Genomic DNA, 20,822 nt, shown 5'->3' with positions numbered 1-20,822 from the left:
CTACTGCATTAAAGAAGCATTTGTGAATTGAAAGTCATTATTTGCGCATGATAACGTTTTTTTCTTTGCATGAATTATTCATTGAATCTCTGCAAGAAGATGGAATTACAAAGGGTACATTAAGTGGCTTTACAAGGTGGGACATAAACAGCCACTTCAGTTTGCTGCTGAAGCCAGTGGTCCAAATTATAAGATGTGGACTCTTTAATTTCCTAATTTTGATTTTGTTATAAGTTACCTTATTATTTCACTTCTTTCAATTCAGTTATAATTATGACTTATCTCATTTGGATTGCCAAATTTTGACTTGTTGGCTCTTAATATTGATTGATAATTATGACTTTTATATTATGAATATTTAATCATGTTTGACTTGAGGCCATGACTTTAATATTCTAGACCTTTTTCCCCTCATATTTACTATTTTATTTAATAGTTTTTACTTTTAATCATCATTTCAATTTTGTTATGTCATGATTATGATTTAATCTCAAACTTTCTGCTTTTAATCTGACCTATATCGTATAATATAGTAATTATCACTGTCATCTCGCAATTTGAACTTTTTTTTGGAACTGACTGAAAGGGACTCAAGTTTTCCTATGTGAACTTCGTCATTAAAACAGTTTCTTACAGCAGAGGTCATGAGAGAGTCGGTGCTGGGTGGCATCCAGTTTCAGTCTGAAAATGTCAGCGGGCGGAGCGGAGCAGGGGAGGAGAGGAGGAGGAGGAGGAGGAGGAGGGCGGGTCGAACCGGGAATGGTGGTGGATATGTGAGCAGAGGCGGCGGCGCACCTGGGGAATTACAAGAACAAGCAACAGCGCTGTTCCGTTTCACATGGAGGCTGCCCGGTGTGAGGACATGCACTGACTGTCGGCTGCAGGGAACATGTACACGACGGAGCGCAGGCGGATGAGCCTGCACGAGCTGAGGAGGAAGGACCCGGTGCGGGTGTCAGCTGGAAGTTTGTGGCAGGACTCTCTGGCCATGGAGCTGAGCGGCAGCGGCTCGGGTAAACAGATCGTGTCCCCGCGGAGCCGCACCAGAGCCGTGTCCGTGGCGTACCTGGTGAACGAGGACGCGTCGGTGCCGCAGACCGAGGAGAACCTGTCCCTGAAGTGCGTGAAGGAAGCCTGCGCGGACGCGCACGCCGTTTTCCAAACCATCTCGTTTGAGAGAATATCCCTGGGCACCACAGACATCCTGGATAGTTTCTACAACGCAGGCAAGTGCAGGCATGCTGGCTGCGGGGCAGTGTGGATGACACACATACGCGCAGCAGCTACGCCAATTACGCAAACTGACCCGCCCTTTTAAAATTTCCCCCGCAGACGTAGCAGTGGTGGAGATGAGCGACTCTTTCTGCCAGCCTTCCCTCTTCTATCACCTCGGAGTGAGAGAAAGTTTCAGCATGACCAATAACATCATCCTGTACTGTTACAAGCAAGACAGTGACCTGCAGGCGGTCAAGGTAACTTAAAGCGACACAAGCCCCAGACTGTTATTATTATGACAGTACAAATAGATGCAAGGATGAACAACTTTATTTATGTAGCACTTTTTGCACCAAGTGCTTTACATCAACATCAGCACAGAAGAGAACACAAGGTAACAGAAATGGCAGGCACAGAGCAAAGAGAAGAGAAACATAGTCACAAAGCAAACACACACACACACAGCATGCAGCAACAAGTCACCACATAGAGCAACCAGGGCTGCAGCTAATGGTTATTTTATGTTATTTTATTATCTGTCAAGCAATCGATTGTTTGGCCTGTGAAAGTATCAGAACACAGTTTTTAAAAAGTGTCAGTCTGAGATTCGCAAAGTCCAAGATGATCCTCAAATGTCTTCTGTGTCCACGACCAAAACATCTTCAGTTTACAGTCACAGAGGAGAAAATATTAATATTCCAACAGCTGGAATCAGAAATCAGTCGATAAATTAATCGTCAGCTATTTTGATAACTAAAAAGTTTACAACTTGTTGCAGGTCTGAGAGCAACCCCTCAAAATCATAGACAAGCCAGTTTTAAGAAGTCAAAATGATTTAACTTGGGCCAAAACCAAACCGCCCTGAACCCCAAGCACCAGGTGCACTGTGTAAACGTGGAGTAATCCAACATTTGTGTCAGAATATGCACCACTGAAATCAAATGAACTGATGTAAAGAGTCCTGCACTGTTAGATCACTGGGTGGTCCTATCTAGAAGAGGGGCCGTACTTTAGTTTTGAGACGTTTTCCAGCAAACCCCGGACCAAGTTTTGCCAACACAGGGTTACATATACCCACATTAACATGTGTCCCACTTGGTGCAGGAGACAGTGAGATTAAAAAAGAGTCAGATTGTCTGCGTCGGATTGTTATTTTCATTGTCCATTAATCTGTTGATTATTTTCACAAATAATCGATGAGTTGTTTGCTCTATATAAAATGTCAAAGTGGTGAAAAAGTTTCTGTTTTTGTTTCTCAAAGACCAAAACATCATCCTCAAATGTTTCTGCTTTTGCTTCCACAACCTATGGAGGATAAAGAAAGAAGCTGGAACCAGAGAACTTTATCTCAAACTGATTAATCGATTATAAAAAAAAAAAAAAAGCTATGAGGGCTGCAGCTAAATGTAATTTTCATCTGCTGATTATTTTCTTAACTGAACAATAATGGTGTGATCTATCAAAAGTCAGAAAATACTGAAAAATGTGCATCACTGTTTTCCAGACTGGAAGGTGACATCTTCGAAATCCAAACAAGTTCCATGTGAGAGAGATTAGACAAAGTGCTTTAACTGAAATGAAACATTAAGTATTAAAAAGCAGAACCGCTGACAGCTGGCAGACGAAGCCTCGGCTTCACTGATGCCAGGCGAATCCTCGCGTGATGGGTGCTTTGTCTTCCTTTCTAGGAACAGTGTGGGACGTACACATTCATCCCCTACGTGGTGTCGCCTCAGGGCAAAGTGTTTGCCTGCGATGCCACAATGATGACGGGTCTCAAAGACCTGATGCAGCCCAGCTTCCAGCTGGAGCCCCTGCTGACCCCGCTGGTGGAGACGCTGGTGTATCTGCTGAACAACGTGCACATTCAGTCCAGGTCAGCACAAACCGCAGGGCTGAGTGCTTTGCCATAAACATTATCATCTCAGATTACGCATGCATTTGCTTATGTGGTGGCTCGCTGCCTCACATATTTCACTTCACTCTGCTGATTCGTTGAATATTGCTGTGACCCCTCTGCTCTTCATGCTGACAGCGAGTACTTCCGGGAGTCAATCAGACATGAGATCCGGATGGCTCGGGAGCGTTTCAGCGGCAAAGACCTGAGCCAGGAGCTGAGCCGCATCCAGCAGCGTCTGGACACTGTGGAGCTGCTCACCCCGGATATAGTCATGAACCTGCTGCTGTCCTACAGGGACATTCAGGTGTGTGTTTATCTGTGAATGGGAGTAAATGCCTAAAACGATAATAGATAAAAGGTCTAAACAAGGGATACTCAACTCAGTAACAGGAGGCCAGGGGCCAGTTAATAAACAAACATTAATCATATTTATCAGATGCAATGAATAAATATTAAAGGGCCCATAAGTCATCTTTCTTTGAAATCCTGTATTCACAAATAAACTGACTAACTTAACAAATTAACCAGTTACCATAACGGCTGTAACTGCCTTTTTGGTTACATTTGAGAGAGTTAATACAACATCAAACAAAGCCAGAAGCACTTCCATCGAACAGTCAGTCAAATGTTAAAATGATTCACCAACAAATATCATAAACATGCTGAACAGTACAGATCAGAATCATCCTCATTTCTGCACAACTTTTAATTTTCTCTTTGATTCGTCTTCCCCTGGATAGCGCTTTCATGCAAAGATCAGCCTTCCCTTCTTACAAAGCCGAATTTATCCCATCATACAAAACACTACTACTGACACTAGAAAAGGTTTAACGCTCAAACACACTCATCAGTTTTCTCATACTGTCCAGTGCTGCAGCTCTGTATTCGCCCTCTGTCTCTTCTGTCTCTGTAAGCCCCCGCACCCCCCCAAATACCCAGTCTGCTCTGATTGGTCAGCTCACACACGCCTGACCCAGCACCGCTAACGACAACAGAGCAGCTGTGGTAAATCAGTGTTTACATGCCAAATTAGCTCCTATAGTATAAGCAGATCGTGCTCCTAAGTATAAAGTATACAATCGTGTGACAGGTGATGTCACAAAGTCACAGAGTTAAAGGCGGGACTACTGACGAGGCGTTTCAGGAACCATGTTTTCTGTGGAAGAGTTCCTGTTGATGCAGGCTTTTGACAATTTGACAAAAAACTTTTGCCATTTCTGTTAGATTTTTTATTTTTATTTTAAACAGCCTATTGATTTACTAATTGATTGACTTTGCTGCACTAATTATGTGCATGTTATGAAAGCATTATTGTTGATGATGGGAGTCATGATGAACCAAATCCCAGAGTCAGATCTAATCTCAAGTGTGGGTGGGACAAAAACAACCATTATGAATTTTAGTAATAAATGTTTTAATGACACACAGTATTAAATGCTGGTGTCTGATGAGAGCGCGATTAATAATACATTGTAATCCTGCACCTTCTCTCCTCAGGACTACGATTCCATAATCAAACTGGTGGAGACGCTGAACAACCTGCCCATGTGTCTGGTGGCGAGACATCAGAATATCACGTTTCATTATATATTTGCTCTAAACAGGTACCCACACAGCTCTCACTGCATTCGTGTTTGGTTTTTACAAGCAATCTTAATCGAACTATTGTAATCTCTTCTCCGGTTTCAGCTCTGTCCTTTTTGTGCCACTCTCCGCCTGAAGCCTTTATTTGCCTTTTGTCATCGAGATAAAAGAGCTCCGTGTGAGCTCTTCGCCGCTAATATCATGTAATCCTCCCTCATCAGGAGGAATCGCCCTGGAGATCGCAACAATGCTTTGGAGTTAATTCTGCCCATTGTGGAGTCGGGAGGGAAGGTGGCGTCAGACGTCTTCTGCCTGTGCGGCCGGATCTACAAAGACATGTTCATGAGCTCCGGGTTCACCGATGAGCGCAGCAGGGACCAGGCCTGTTACTGGTACACATATACCTCGTGTTCATGGGAAAGGGTGCAGTTTGTTTGTCACTACAGAGCCTGCATATTAACTGCTGTCATTTTCGACTGTTGCTGCTCGAAGGTGTTTGCAGTTTGCACTGCCTCGCCTCATTTTTCTGACGTTACCTTCGTCTTCTACCCGTCAGGTGTTTCAGTTTAATTCACCTGTGCTGTTTCTCTGTCGTCCGTCAGGTATGGAAAAGCTTTTGAGACGGAGCCGACTCTTCACTCGGGCATCAACAACGTGGTGCTCCTGATGGCAGCCGGCCACGAGTTTGAAACTTCCATCGAGCTGCGCAAAATTGGTGCTTAATGCTTTCAGATTCCTTCTCGCTCGGTGTGTTGTAAAGGTCTACAACACAAACTCCTCTCATCAGGCGGTTGAAATGAATCGTTTCACCACTATTTGCTTTTAGTGCAAAAAAACAGCGCTGTGTATCATTGGTAGTTCTACTTCCCCTCGTTTACCCTCAGCCCTCAGCATTACGTAACAGCATATGTCACCCGAGGCCACTCGGAGAGCAGAGGGAAAGTCGGCGGGGGAGGAGTGGGGTGGATTTAAATGGAATGCACATGCCCTTGTACACTTTCAGAATGAATTATCAGGGATCGGCAGCCAGTTGCAGACTCATCACGATTACCAGCAGACTTAGTTTAGCACTTAGTTACATTAGTAACTGGTTTAGGACGTTTTCTTTGTGACCATCATGATACAGATGATCACAAAGAAAACGTATACTGCAGACAGAGTTGGGAATCAAGAAATCACAAGCTTTTCAATAGAGTATCGAGCTAATCGACGAGAATTTCGTAACAGGTAACATTTGATAATAATCATCATTAAGTAAACTTGAGTGAAAGGTTATATGACTCTTGACAGAGAATTAAATTGTTTAGAAAGAATTTATTAAACAAATGTAAATGTTTATATATGTTAGGTGACACATCCTAATGGCCATCCATATACTGTTTACACATGAACTTCACAGTATTTGTTAATATTTACAAACCTCAGCTTTACAAAAAACAGGTGTTTAATAAATATTTTATAAAGCATTTCTGCAGTGTAATTAACTATATATTTACCGTTTATTAGTGATGATAACTAGGCCAGTGAACGTGTAAGCCGCCCTAAGACCTTTGAGATTTGTTGGACAAACAGAAACTGAAAAGTAATTTAATCTACAAGTTCCATATGGATGAAAATGAGCTCATTAGCTAACTTTTACTTTACATGTTACCTGCACACACTGCATTATTGCAGTACTTTGTGGGTGCTACACTCCTCTGTAAAGGCCATCGTTGACGACTCTCTGTGGTGGGTGAGCCTATCCAGGTCGACCTCAGTGTTTTCAGAGAAATGGAACAACACTTAAGATGGTGGCAGGGAATCCCCCAGGGGCAAGTGCGGAGGGGAAGTCAACGGGGGCATGCTCGATGACTAATGACACGCAGCCTGGTACATGTAGGAGAGTGTTTTTCTACATATAGTCACAATGCACATCAGGACATGTTCTTTGGACTGACACACGCACATGATGGTCTGTTTAATTGATTTCTCGAACAGAATCAATAAGTGTTAACGCGCGAGTGGCCTAATTAATACCAGTCATGTACAAAGTGTGTGTGCAGATAAAAAAAGGCCTTAATGCACTCCATTGCTACTGTTCTTGACCCTGCAAGATGAATAAGCTCAAAGCTACGTACAATATATCAGTGTTAGCTTATTAGCTTGGAAATATGAGGGATTTTTTTTCATGAATTTGTTAATAACTAAGTGTTGTTGTCTGTTGGTTTCCAGGTGTGACTCTGAGCACCCTGCTGGGTAGAAAGGGCAGTCTGGAGAAGATGAAGGCCTACTGGGATGTCGGCTTCTACCTCGGAGCGAACATCCTCGCCAACGAGCACAGGAAAGTCATCGAGGCCTCTGAGAAACTCTACAGACTCAAAGCTCCTATCTGGTGAGGCTCAAGCACCAGTTCTTGATTAGCAGTAATCATGCAGATCAGGGTGTTTTAATCATCATCATCATCATCATCATCGTTTTAGTCTCATTTGATTGGTTTGAATAATAAATCAGAACCCCCTGTGGATTAAGAAAGCATTTGATGGGTTCTGGTCTTATTTCCATATTCATTTGTTGCAAATTAAAGAGCTGAAAGTGTTTCTTTTCAGGTACGTGGCATCCATTATGGAGACGTTCATCCTGTACCGTCAGTTTGCCAAGCCTCCCGAGGTGAGAGCTCCTAAGCAGGACACCCTGGACTTCTGGATGGAGCTGCTCCTGCAGGCCTGTAAACCCACCAACTCCACAGCCCGCTGCCCAGTAAGCAACGCTGACAACCATAACAGTAACGCTAATGATAGAGACGTGAGGAGGCTCTGTTTGTTTTTAATCTTAAAGGAAACCAAAAAAATGATAATTCGAAATATTTCTGGAGATTCACAGCAAAACAGCATCACAGCATTCCCCCAAAAAGTTGAAGTAGTTCCCTGTAAAATCCCCATAAATTGGCTCCAATCAGCTCATCGGGCGTACTTCATCTCTGCAGAAGCTATGAGATTCCAAAATGTTGAACATCTCTTTGGATCAATTTGGGATCTTGGATCTTCCAGAGACTTGGATTACACCAGATAAACTGTATGGAGCTTGTTGTTGTTTTTTTGGCTTACATTTTGTCAACTACAAAATTTTCCTCGACTTTCCATAGGCATGAGGATGAGAATATAATGCCTGAAGATTCATACTTGGGTGAATTGTTCCTTTTAATCAAATGAATCAGTCTGAGTGATCTTAAAGAAAATAAATAAAATAAAATTCTCTGATTCCAGCTCCTTAGATGTGAACATTTTCTGGTTTCTCTGCTCCTCTATGACAGTTAGTTATAACAGTTGCTGTACGTGATGAGATACGTTCGGGAAATTTAAATTTTGAGTTGCTGCTTTCCAGGTTCTCATTCTGGAGCCCAGTAAACTCCTCCAGCCGGCTATCATGTGTGTGAGTGAGGAGGATGAAAGTCGCACTGTCCAGTTGAAACATGTCACCAACTTTAAGGTATGCAGACCCTCCACCACCACCCACCCCCACCCACCCCCACACTCAACCCCAGAGCAGCTTGTTATCTCGGCACATGTTTACGAGTTACCTGCCTTTCACACATAATGCAGAATAAGTTGCATAATAACCGGAAGAACCGACGTCTCGCACACTTTATGATCCAGTGAATGTTTAATCAGGTGAGTACGTGGGTGTGTTCTTTGACTGACTTTCATACTGCTTGACTCTCTCTCTCTCTCAGGTTGTATGTACATGCAAATAAAAGCTGCTCTGTCATGTGTAACGTTCCCTGATTCTCTGCAGTGTTTGTCCTGTGCTTTTAACTTCATCCTTGATTCTACAGAAAGGCTTACACCAGTGGACTTTCCCAGCCTCTGCAATCCGGGGAGTGAGGTAAAGTGGAGTACAGCATGTGCTAACATCTCCTCAAATATCTGCTCTCGGTTCAGGGTGTGGTCAGGCCTGCAGGCAGACGACCCAAAACATGCAGGTTGTCGGGGAAACCTTGGCTGTCAGTCAGATTTCTGTTCTGTCAATATGGGTCCAGGCTTTGCTGCTCTTATTCCTGTCGGTTCCTCCCCGGCTGATGATCAGGGCTGCTGATTACCTTAGACTTCAGGTTTTGTCTGCCAATTAGCCGCTCAGGCAATTTTCCACAAATACCCAAAAACAGTGAGCTGCTCGGTCACTTCAAAAACCGCAAACAAACTTCATCAGATTGCACTGTGTTTGGGGAAAGATAAGAAACACCTTTTAATCATTGATGAAGGGCCTCCATGAGCTAATCAATTTTCCCCGACACCCTTTGTGATTCAAACATTAACCATTTGTTCACTGAGATGAAAAGAAAAAGAAGGGGTAGATGGATACAGCCTGTTTTTAATCAGTGTCAACATTGCCGTGCTGATCATTTTCAGAACAAATAAATGAGGGATAATGATTATTTGAAGAGTAAAAATCCTTTCTAAATATGGTTTTACTCTCTCTCTCTGAAGTGCTTCAAAGATTGATGAGCGGAGCTGCTTCCTGTACGTCCACTACAACTCTGATGACTTCCAGCTCTGCTTCCCCTCCGAGCTCCACTGTAAAGGGTGAGTGCCTAATAAAATGTAAAGATAAAGCCGGCAGAGTGTGTGTGTGTGTGTGTGTGTGTGTGTGTGTGTGTGTGTGTGTGTGTGTGTGTGTGTGTGTGTGTGTGTGTGTGTGTGTGTGTGTGTGACCATCATAACGGGATGTGTGAAGATAATCAGAGAACGACAGACAAACTGGCAGATGTTTTCCTGTCGTTGGCGGCCTGGAGAAATGAGTGTGATGTAATTTTAGCGTGTGAGTCATATTTCCTTTATTGCCTTCCAGGAAATCACCCTAGGAAAGATTTTTTTTCACACTGAAAACAGTCAGTTCACCCAAATCCCTGACCTCAAATAAATCCATCTAACCTCTTGTGGTGTCTAACACTGCACGTAGAATCAGCTTTGACACATCCACTGCAGAAGTCTAACCTCAATATAGTGGAAGTGGAATATATTTTGTTTGTTTTTTTTAGAGGTGGAAAATGGGAATAAAAGCCTTCATGTCTGTGTGCATAACGGTTGTATTGTTGTTTTTAAAGTGAAACTCTCGCCAAAATGCAACCTACGTTTTTTGAATGTATATGAGTCAAACCTTTGTTTAAAAGCATAACTACGACAAAAGAGGCTTTTAAGATTGACTGTATTTTTCATGCATGGCATCAAAATCACTATTTTTAAAACATTAAGAACAGCATGAAACTTTGCTCGTAGGATCACCAGGGTCTGTGCCCCATGCACTCCCACTGAAAATGAGTTTGAGCTGAAAACAAAAATACGGTCAATCTTAAAAGTGCCTCTTTTGTTGTAAATATGCTTTTACAAGAAGGTTTGACTCATGTACATTCACAAAAAAGCCTGGGTTGCATTTTGGCGAGAGTTTCGCTTTAAGTGTCAGTTTGCATCCTGCTGCCACTGTCAACAGGTTGCTATGCTATGAAGCGTAGCAGCAAGATGCGCAGAACAATTGCATGCTTGCACTCCATTTACATCTTCCTGTGCACTAAAACATATATAAAAGTAAATAAATGCTCCGTAGCAGTGGACAAAGTGGACAAAAACATTTAAGCTAAATGAGATCTCAAAACAAAAGCTAAATGCAACAATATGACCTACAATTAAATCAAAATATACAGGAATAGTCTCAAGCTTCATTCTTTTTGATGAAATCTGAAAACACAACAAGTGCTACATCTGTATCTGTCATACAGACAGTATGTTTACTGACACTCTGATGTCTACATGACTGTGAGTCATTTGCATTCACAAAGTGTTGTGTTCATATTGTAAGACCTGACCAGTGTTAGGAAACAAAAAAACTGAAACTGTCAACCGAAAGATGTTTAAACAAAAACTGAACTGAAAAGAGTGAACCCATTCTGAATACCAAGTTGAACTAAACTGAATAACAAAACAAAAATTAAAAATGAAATGAAGCAAACAATATGGAAAAACACAGGTCTAGATCTAGTTTTTTATCACTTTACTTTAACTGATATTCTTTAAAACTTTATTTAACCATCATTAACAGCATGTTCTCATCTCACACCTTTCTCTCTCTCTCTAGGTTCTGTGAGCTGGTCAACTCTCTGCTCCAGCAGGCTAAAGAGCCGACCCCAGACCTGGACCATCTGACCGGGGAAATACTAGAGGTCAGTCCCTGTGCTTCATCGCTCTGACGCAGAGTGGCTCAATTTTAGCTCTCAACATGTGAAAAAACCAACTGCAGTCGCAGAGCAGAAACATTCCCTTCATATTCTCCACATGATTTGGCTCCGTGTGTAGCATCTGTTTGTGCAAAACACATAAAAAAATCATTCATATTTGTTTTTGTATTCATTGTGCAAATTTGGGACTTGAATGAATGAAACATCTGTCCTCTCACTTCGCAACGCGTCTCACTTCTGCTACTTGCAGTGGCTTGTGAAATTCCTCGCTGCTCCTCTGGTGCTCTCACTCTCAGTCGCCGCCCTCTCATTCATGCAGGCCCGCGTTTCCTTTTTTTCACAGTACATCTACGAGACCAATGAGAACGGCGACAAGGTGGTTCTGGGAAAAGGAACGTACGGCGTGGTGTACGCTGGGAGGGACCTGAGCAACCAAGTCCGCATCGCCATCAAGGAAATCCCAGAGAAGGACAGCACGTATGAGAACACTCCCACTGTTTTTCCCACTCAGGGAAACTGTTTCCAACCGTACTGGGAAACAGAGCTGCACTGTTTTTCACAAGAATGTCTTTTTCCAAAACAACCCTAATGGGAATGGATTTGGCAGAGGGGACTCTCACTGCCGTGCTCCGGATCCCCAGTGCGCTTTAGGAATCTTTGGGGAGACGGATGAGTGTTTATACACTTCCCTCTTTGGTTGTTACTCTGTAATCTACACAAAGAGCTGAAGCTTTTAAATAAAAGATTCGCTTGAAGGGAAACATGATATTTTAATCACTTTTTAAGCGTTTGCCCGACCTCTCTGTTTTAAAGAAGCAGCACGGCATTTATCTTCATCTGTCAGTCATCTGAGGCTGTAATCATCAAGATTTACTCATTAATTTATCAAATTGTCAAATCAGTCTTTGTGTAGCAATGATCCAGATGTAAAGAGACAAAACAGAAAAGATCATGTTAACTGAACTGAGACAGGGAGTGGGAATGAGTATAAAAAATGCACTTTAGTGTGGTGCAATAGCAGCTGTCGTGACATAATGTGTAAGCCTTGTTTTTTTTTAAAGCTTAAGCAATCAGCTCCTCTTGACCAATTCATTGATTTACTTGCAATGCAACATTAATCCTTGTTCCACCTTGTTTATTCTTACTGCTAACACAATATAAACTGTATGTATCAGAGAGGATGTGTCGTCTGTCATGCACAGTCAGCAGACTTACAGGAACGGTTCACCAAAAAAAAAAAAAAATGAAGACTGGGTCATGATCTACTCATCTTCACGGTGATGGAATGTCAGGGGAAGTTTCAAAGTCCACGAAACGTTTTCTGGAGCCTCGCAGCATTCTCCTGAACGTCTGACGCAGGCGGGGACTTGTTTTGAAATTTAAAAAAAAAAAAAAAAAAAGATTTAAAGAATCACTTTAAATGGCTCCATACAGCTTGTAGAACCCTTTAGATTCCAAATAGTTTTGAAAAGATGTTAATTACACTCTTTTTAAAGCCAAATTCTAAAAACCTCCGAGTCACACTTGTGTATCTCTCTGTGTCCCCCAGGTACTCGCAGCCCCTCCATGAGGAAATCGCTCTGCACAAGAGGCTTAAACACAGAAATATTGTCCAGTACCTGGGCTCCGTCAGTCAGGATGGATTCATCAAGATCTTCATGGAGGAAGTACCCGGAGGTTTGAACCCCTGACCTCTTAAACTTCTAATATATTTAGTTTCAAACAATAGGAGAGGGTGCTTTAGCTAAATCTACACACCAATGTAAAAACATTGAAGAGAAATGGTTAAACTTCTCAAAAATGACACCTTGCACGCACCCTTGGCGGTATGAAACTTAAAAACACTGCAAAGGAAAACAGGAAACTGTCTTTCTAGAACCGCCTGAGGATGTCTCAAAACAAGTTGGCGTCATTAAGTCAGAAAACCTGAAGATCAGCAATTCGGCTTCATCTGCTTATACTGATGCCCACTCATTTTCATTTTACACAGAGAACCAGACTAATGCATTAGTGTTATACTCAGTGTTTTCAAGGAATCTACAAATCCATTATCATGCAGTGGAATGTAAATGATAAGTCACAGTATTCTATGAAATTTCACTGGAATTAAAACAGTCCGTGTCTTGCAAGGAATCTCGGTTCCTCGGAGGTGCTAACATAAGGAAGCCCTGCCCCTGCTTTCGACTCAGCATTTCCTCAGCAGCTGTGGGGCTTTGTTACAGGATGATGACTTTATTAAGAATCAAGGAAGTCTGCTCCGACCCGTGCTCAGAAGTATAAGGGCGATTGTGCAACATCTACTGGAAGTCAATTTTTTTAAAAAGTGGGTGGTGCCAAAGTCCTGCTCACTGCGGAAAAACCTCCTCAGACACAATGGCATGATAGTTAGATAAACACCTGAAGATACGTCAGCAATCACTCCAGAGCTGGGTCTCGTGTTTCCAGATGTAACTGATGCACGGTTGAGAAATCATTAAATTGTGTTTTCCAATGTGACGCAAATCAGCAAATATCGTTTTTTACTTCCCTGCTTGTAGGAAGTTTGTCGTCCCTCCTGCGCTCCAAATGGGGTCCTCTGAAAGACAACGAGGCCACCATCATCTTCTACACCAAACAGATCCTCGAGGGGCTCAAATACCTGCACGAAAATCAGATAGTCCACAGAGACATTAAGGTGAGAGGTCATCCTAGCTTTTGAGTATTCGCCAGTCGCTGTTGGGGAAACGTCTCAGCATGGCTCATTCGTCTGCTCTGCAGGGTGACAATGTATTGATCAACACCTACAGCGGAGTGTTGAAGATCTCCGACTTCGGGACCTCCAAGCGATTAGCAGGAATCAACCCCTGCACCGAGACGTTCGCTGGTAAAACGCTGCTTGTTTCACACACTTTAACTTAAACGTAAAAAATACAAGCTGTATTTTTATATGTATTGGCTGCAGTCGTTTAATTTGAACTACTTTTCCGATGATTGTTTTTCCCAACAGGAACGCTGCAGTACATGGCCCCGGAGATCATAGACCAGGGGCCTCGGGGTTATGGGAAGCCGGCTGATATCTGGTCTCTTGGGTGCACGATTATAGAGATGGCAACAGGCAAAACACCGTTCCACGAGCTGGGAAGTCCTCAGGCAGCCATGTTCAAGGTAAAATTAAGGGAAAGCTGTGTGTTTAGTAAATACTGTACATGCAGGTGTTATGGTAGCATCATGAAAGGATCATTCTGAACTTGGCAATGTTCATATTTTTGTAGTGGTGCTGGACACAAGCGAGGCTTTAAAATAAAAATCTGAAAAGTCACTCTTGATTTTTCCTCTAGCACCACCATGAGGTACACACTTGAAAAGCTGGATAGATGCTATGCACATGATGCCACGCAAATATATACTATATGTTGTGCAGCACTAGAATAGACAACATATCTGTTAAATCTGTGTTCATGACATTGAATGATGGTCCTTAATGCAACTTTAAACTCTATGTGAAAACAAAAACTCGCAACTTTGTCTTTTTTCTTTATTTTTGATGGTCAATGCTTCAATCCCTCCAGGTGGGCATGTTCAAGATCCACCCCAAGGTTCCTGAGTGCATGTCCGACACGGCGAAGTGCTTCATCATGAACTGTTTCACGCCGAACCCGGACGACAGAGCCACGGCGGCAGAGCTGCTGGTGGACCCCTTCCTCAAGTTGTCCCCCAGGAAGAAGGCCAGGGCTCAGCAGGAAACTGAATCGAAAGACCTCCTTAGTGCAGGTGAGGCTGTAGTACACATCAAAATCCGCATACTGCTGTTTTTGTCTCTTATATGTTTTTTTAATCAGCCAGTTTATCAAGATTAGTTACGCAATCTTCTTTTTGTTATCGCGACCGTCATGACCCATGAGAGGTCAGTGCTGTTATGAGACCTGCTACCTGGGATTTCTAACCCTCACACATCAAAACCACAATCCTTTGCAGCCGACTATCAGCGCAGCCTGTCAGTGCCCATCTCCATCCTCGTGGAGGACACCGATTCCTACTCGGGCTCGATCGACCTGTCCTGTTCCCTTGACCTCAGGAGGCAGCAGTCAGCCTTCCGAGCAGATGAAATCTCAGAGAGCCCACCCAGCACCAGCTTCCTGCCGTAAGTTGTAGTGCCACTCAGCAGAAGATGAAAGCCTTTTGAGTTGTGCATTAGCCGTGGTTCTGCAGGACTTTGCATCGGTGGCAAACCACACTGAGGTTTCAGTTGCAGCGTCTGGTGAGGCGACATCCTGTGTTGGTATAAATGAGGTCAAAGTGCCACTTTGTCATTGCCACGGTCTTCAGACAGCACATGTGTTCACCCATAAATCGCACATTCATCATCCTTATCTTCATTCCTTTATCTTGCGGGTTTTTCATTTCGATAGATACGTTACTTGTTCAGTTTTTTTTATAACTTTATCTGATGATCCGTTTTGATTTATCTTCTTGTTGTCCAGATTACCAGAGGACTCCCCCTCAGAGATGTGCAGCCCGGCCTCAACAGAGGAGAATATTGGACTCTTTATGCTGAGGAAGGACAGTGAACGGAGGGCGACGCTGCACCGGGTCCTCACCGACTACATCAGTCTCGTCGTGTTCAATATACAGGAATCTGTGCCTCAGGTGGGTGAAGAAAAAATGTCACAGCTCAGAGTATTGTGCAATCTAATAACTGCACATCTTCCATCATAACAGATGCTGACAGATAAATCAGGACTGGCAGAGTCTTTGCTAATAGTCAAAGACATCATGTGGAAATTTCCCCATTATGATCCCTGAACGTCTGGATTCCATTTCAGTTTGATGTCACACAAATTGTCCAAACATGTTGCACCGGCTTTGCAAAAAACCTCCATGTGATCCAGCAGCAACACGGCATGACTGTCTACGCTGCAGCGAGGGCTAAACTAATATTAAAGTTGGCTTCGTAGTTAATAACTGTGTGCCTGGAGGCAGTTTTGTCAACTTATTTAAACTGGGTCCGGCTTTTGTTTTCCCACTTAAAAGCTGTCATGCATGCACAAGAGCAGGAAAGCGCATTCCCCCGAAAAAGGACTTTTAGACTTTGACGGTTTTCTCTGCAGTTCAGATATTTGCCAGGATCCACTCAGAATATAAAAGCCTCACTAGTCACAAAGGGACCTATCAACACAGGCCTAACAAATAGAGCAACGTTTGTATCGTTTCCTACTTGGCAATAAGCTAAAACTTTTTGAAAATGTCTGCCAAGGCATCATCATCATCATAATCTTGACTCTGCGGGTAACATTCAAGTCCTAGTGCTTTATTTTTAGCCTGATATCCTGCCGATCTGGTCACCCATTGTGGTTAAATTAGCTTTCCGAAAGGCTGCTCGAATTATCTGATGGACAGTTTTCAAATGTACAGAAATAGATGTTAAATCTCACACAATCAGCACCTTACTGTATATTTCTTACTCCGGCCTGCTGCTGACTTGTGCAACACTTCTTTGATGCAATATTTAAATGAAGATTGAGAAATAAACGCGGGGTTTTGTTGCACACATTTAAATATCATAATGATCGAAATTTCAGAATGTGCACCTAATGTTTGATTTATTTCTTAAGTGTTTGGATCAAAGATTAATCTGTACAAACATGAGACTAAGCTGTTGTTTTCAGTGCAGCACCACAGCTGTGACTTCAGAGGCTTAACGTAGGACTCGGCTGCCCAAAGTGAAGTGAGCCAGCCAGATGTTTTCCAGCAGCAAAATAATAATTGTAGCAATTGATGATGATTGATGATATGAATCACTGTGTGCTCTTTTAGTTTTTTGGTAACGTAAAAATGCTTTTTAAATATGTAGCATCACGGATTATTGTTATTTTTCATCACTGAGTGACATTTTGTGCAGGAGGTCAGTCAAATTAATGTAACTGAAGGATCCTGGAACTACGGAAGCCTTGAGAGGCAAGTGAAAAAAAATCAGGAACATTGTAAATTTCAAATATTTTTCACCTGTTCATAAGTCATAAACACAGGAGAGAAACACATTCAGATCAGATTTAGAAAATGCATCACCTCTCCAGGTTTCCCTACAGCGCCGTTTTGTGTCTTAACGCAACACAATGGATGCTTTTGGCCTGTGGCTCACTATTATGTTTCAGTTCTGACCCTCCAAGGCCCTTTCCTGACAAAGGGGAACAAAGGTGACTGGAAAATTGTAAGAAAGAACAATAGAAGTATTGTATCCCACTACATTCTGTTCTGTTAACAGCACGGCGAGGGATCGTCACTAACTGCAGACCACATCAATAAGCTCATTAGCTGCTTGAGAGAAAACATCCGCTCGCCGGACAGGAAGCAGCTGACCAGTAGCCTGCTGGAGCTCCGAGCCGAACTTCTCGCCGCCGCAGTGTCACTGAACAGCCTGCAGGTGGTGCTGTTCAGCTTCCAAGATGCAGTAAGTTACTTCACTTCAGAGTCAGCACAGACATTCCCCTAGTAAGCAGATTGAGTGAAACGCAACTTTTTCTCACACTCACGTTAAACTTTCTGCTCTGTGCGCAGGTGAAAAAGGTGTTGAAGCAACAACAAGTGAAGCCTCACTGGATGTTTGCTCTGGACAACCTGCTGAGACAGGCAGTCCAGGACGCCCTCACAGTGCTTTTACCAGGTAGCGCTTCATCTGATCCAGGTTCTGAAGTTTGGGTTAAATCCCTGTAGAGAGTGCACACATTTTTTTTTTTTTTTTTTGCTTTTTAATAGTTTTTGGGATTCCTGTCATTCATTCATCCATCGTTTTTTCCTCCCATCCATCCTGCCGCTCCCCTCTCTTCCCCGTAGAGCTCAAACTGCAGCTGCAGTCCTCGTTTGAGATAGAGGACAGCACCCCTGAGGAGCAGGACGCCGACCCCGACACTCCTGACACTCCCGTAGGTCTCCTACTCTGCGACCAGCAGGCGGCGTCAGAAGACACGCTGGACAAAACGCCCATAAACGAGATCCCGTTTGCACCCAGCCCCAACCTCCCTGCAGACCTCGTCCTCAACCCCAACTGCCCCCTCAGCGAAAAACTAAGAGAACTACGACTAGAAACCAGAGGGTGATTGTTTCACTTTGTTTTGTTCTTTGTTTTTTCATGATGAGCGGCAGTTTGCATTATTTGCGCGTCCCTGAAGGATTCAGATTTAAACGCTTACATTTGGATTTAAATGAAATACTTTTGATGTGTGGAATAAAAACAAAGCCCTGGAAAACTAGACGTTAATTACACAGCGACTAATCTGACTTCATAAGCTGCACTGCTTTCTGCTGAGTGATGATGGCTGTTTGGGTTTCAGACTGCTGACTCAGCTGAGTGAGAAGGAGAGAGAGTACCAGGAGCTGCTGAGGAGCTCTGTCCAGAGGAAACAGGAACAGATAGATGCGCTGAGGAAGGCGGCAGTCGCTGAAGGTAACGCTGTCAACCACACAGTAGAACTGGTTGATTTCCCCCTGCTTGTAATTTACGATAAAAGAAAATATTCCAAATTAGACATTTTTATCAGTATTTCTACCACTAGGAGTCTCTCGAACTCAAACTATGTTGTTTAAGACGTTGCTATGTTACGCAGGATCACTGGAGTTGTTGTCCTCATTGTTTAGCGACAACCTTTGCTGATAAAAATCTATCTGACCTGAGTCGGGCATGAATGTCTCCTGGATGAGGCAGTATTTAAAAGACTTATTCACCTTACATTTAGTCATATTCGCTGACTTCATTCCTGATGCTCATACGTATCACGTGATGTTCTTCCTGAGGTTAAAGTGACAGGCAACTACACGGAATGTACTGTAAGCGTGAACAGTTTAAACACTGTTGGACACAGCTCGGCAAAATGCATAACAAAGGCCTAGTCTTATAATGCTTATGTTACAACTGTATCTTTTTAAAATGGAGGATATTTATCACGTTCTCTGAAGTCATTTGCCAAAAACGGGACTAACTAAGTCAGAGTTGTTTAGCGTTCAGCCTGATGAGCAGCCACGCAAGCTGCGGCATGACCAGTGTTGCAACACTGGACCGATCCCTCTTTGGATTATCAATTCAGTGACTGTCATTACTGTTTCTTAACACTCGCACCAGTCAATCGCCACCACGCCTCAGCTCCAAGCTCTGGATTTCTGCCTGACTGGTTTGTGTCTGAGGCATAGACCACGGGATCATCGGCTAATGTGCTCATCCGTTTGCGTAATGATTTTGCAGCGTGCCTTTGGAATAGGCCAGGAGTTTCTGTTATGTCTACAAGGTGAGACACAGCATGCCTGATGCCGTCTGAGCGGTTGTGATCCCTGTGCGTTATAGATGGCGGATTGGCTTCGCAGACAAACTCTAATCCAGAGGTGAAGGCTTTGGTCCGCTGGCTCAAGTCTGTCCTCATAGATCAAGACACTATCAATAAGGTAAACTCAACCAAAGCTCTGCCTTTTTTTTTTTTTCCGGAGGCTGTTAGTATTACTCACCCCCTGCACACTGTTAATCCTCACCTGTGTGATCCTGTTTTCTAGCTGCTCTCTCATGAGTTCACCTTGGACTGTCTCCTCCACATGGCCTCCAGGGACGACTTGATGTACTGTGGAATAAGGTGAGCCGTCTCCACACATCGCCCCTCACACCATCTGTCCGTGCAGAAGTGTAAGAGGGGATTACCCCCCCGGAGATGGTAGTGCAGAAAACACGCCGTGTACCTCGTTAGATTGAGTTTCATCAAAAAATCCCCGGTGGTGTTTGAGACTGCACTGACATCAGTTAAAAATCTGTCCCAACATTGCTGTTTCAGAGGCGGCATGCTGTGTCGACTCTGGGCGGCCATCAAAACTCGAAGGAAGACCCAGCTCAGCACGCACAACGAGGACAGCGAGGACACTCTTCTTTAATTGCTGCTGATGTTGTACATCAGAGGACAGATTCATTGACAGGCTGGTCCTGTGTTATCTGGAGGAGGTGAGGCAGCGGCGAATGTAACTGACTTATCAGAGAAGTCTTTTTTTTTTAAAAAGATACTGACTGCTTCTCCCAGTTTTTGTGCCTGTTCATTAAAATGCAAAAAGCTGAATGTTGCCAGCATTTTACATTTTCTCAGGGCTTCTGTGACCAGTGGGATTTTAATTATGCCTTCATAAAAAAAGAAAGAAATTAAAAATGAAAAACTGCCAAGTGGAGATTTGATACGTCTGCAAACGAACACATTTAATGCTGTTTTTATGATGACGCTGCTTTACAGAAAGCTTAGCAGGACCTAAGTTATTAAAGGCATAATGTATTTAAGATGAACGTCTCTGCATTCTGGTTATTTGTACTTTATATCCCATTCAGATGATAAACAGGAACCTTAAATCTCCCAGACTGACTCCTTATCCGCGCACAGCCACGTGTTTGTAACAGGGAGGAAGTTTTCTAAAGGGAGTGACGTGGAGTGGAAGAGGTGATCAACAGTCTGAAGATTCCACACGTGTTCCCTCATCTGTTTTCACAATGTTGACATCTCCGTAGAAACAGTGACATGGGTGTGTGTGTGTGTGTGTGTGTGAGTTGAGGGTATGTGTGTGTGTTCATGCTTTTGCGGAGGTCTCCTGTTTGTGTTTTAGACATCAGACTTTTGTCTGACAAATAATAATGATGATAATAATAATGGTCTCGTCCAAGTGTTAAAAATCGGCTTTAGAGAAACATTTCACATGTATAAAAAGACATTTGTTCGTTTATCTGCTTTGTTTCTTTTTCCAGTGTGTCGTCATTCCCTGGTAGTCTCAGTGGTCCTGTGTGAGATCAGAGGATGTTCTTTATTTTGATAACGTCAACAGTGGCTTGTTAAATGACATAAGCCTGTCAGCTCCGTGCTCTGGGGTATGACCTCACTGAGACACTGGGCCTGGCCCCTAATAACCACGGCACTCACTAAAGATATTAGT

At 43.2% G+C, this 20,822-nt stretch overlaps 1 protein-coding gene across 2 annotated transcripts; it reads left to right on the top strand.

The window, feature by feature from the left end:
• Window positions 1-751: 751 nt before the first annotated feature.
• si:ch211-1i11.3 (mitogen-activated protein kinase kinase kinase 5) lies at window positions 752-20,822 on the top strand. Of its 2 annotated transcripts, XR_005070793.1 has the most exons (29): window positions 890-1,226; window positions 1,333-1,472; window positions 2,904-3,091; window positions 3,251-3,419; window positions 4,613-4,719; window positions 4,921-5,091; window positions 5,302-5,414; window positions 6,911-7,070; window positions 7,285-7,435; window positions 8,060-8,164; window positions 8,511-8,560; window positions 9,163-9,258; window positions 10,805-10,889; window positions 11,248-11,381; window positions 12,454-12,581; window positions 13,442-13,578; window positions 13,662-13,767; window positions 13,891-14,048; window positions 14,453-14,654; window positions 14,859-15,024; window positions 15,365-15,530; window positions 17,146-17,331; window positions 17,439-17,544; window positions 17,715-17,973; window positions 18,212-18,324; window positions 19,216-19,313; window positions 19,419-19,495; window positions 19,691-19,854; window positions 20,227-20,822. XR_005070793.1 is itself a non-coding variant. In XM_037075167.1 (28 exons), the coding sequence occupies exons 1-28, from the start codon at window positions 890-892 to the stop codon at window positions 19,785-19,787; spliced, it is 4,005 nt and encodes a 1,334-aa protein (XP_036931062.1). In that variant the 5' UTR covers window positions 752-889; the 3' UTR covers window positions 19,788-20,184. The 2 variants fall into 2 exon arrangements, 1 of the variants encoding a protein (XP_036931062.1); XM_037075167.1 differs by lacking the exon at window positions 20,227-20,822 and having other exon boundaries at window positions 752-1,226; window positions 19,691-20,184.

The sequence above is a fragment of the Acanthopagrus latus genome, chromosome 17 (assembly GCF_904848185.1).
Source record: "Acanthopagrus latus isolate v.2019 chromosome 17, fAcaLat1.1, whole genome shotgun sequence".
Taxonomy (NCBI): Eukaryota; Metazoa; Chordata; class Actinopteri; order Spariformes; family Sparidae; genus Acanthopagrus; species Acanthopagrus latus.
The sequence above is the reverse complement of the archived record's forward strand: the minus strand, read 5'-3'. Positions and strand labels throughout refer to the sequence as shown.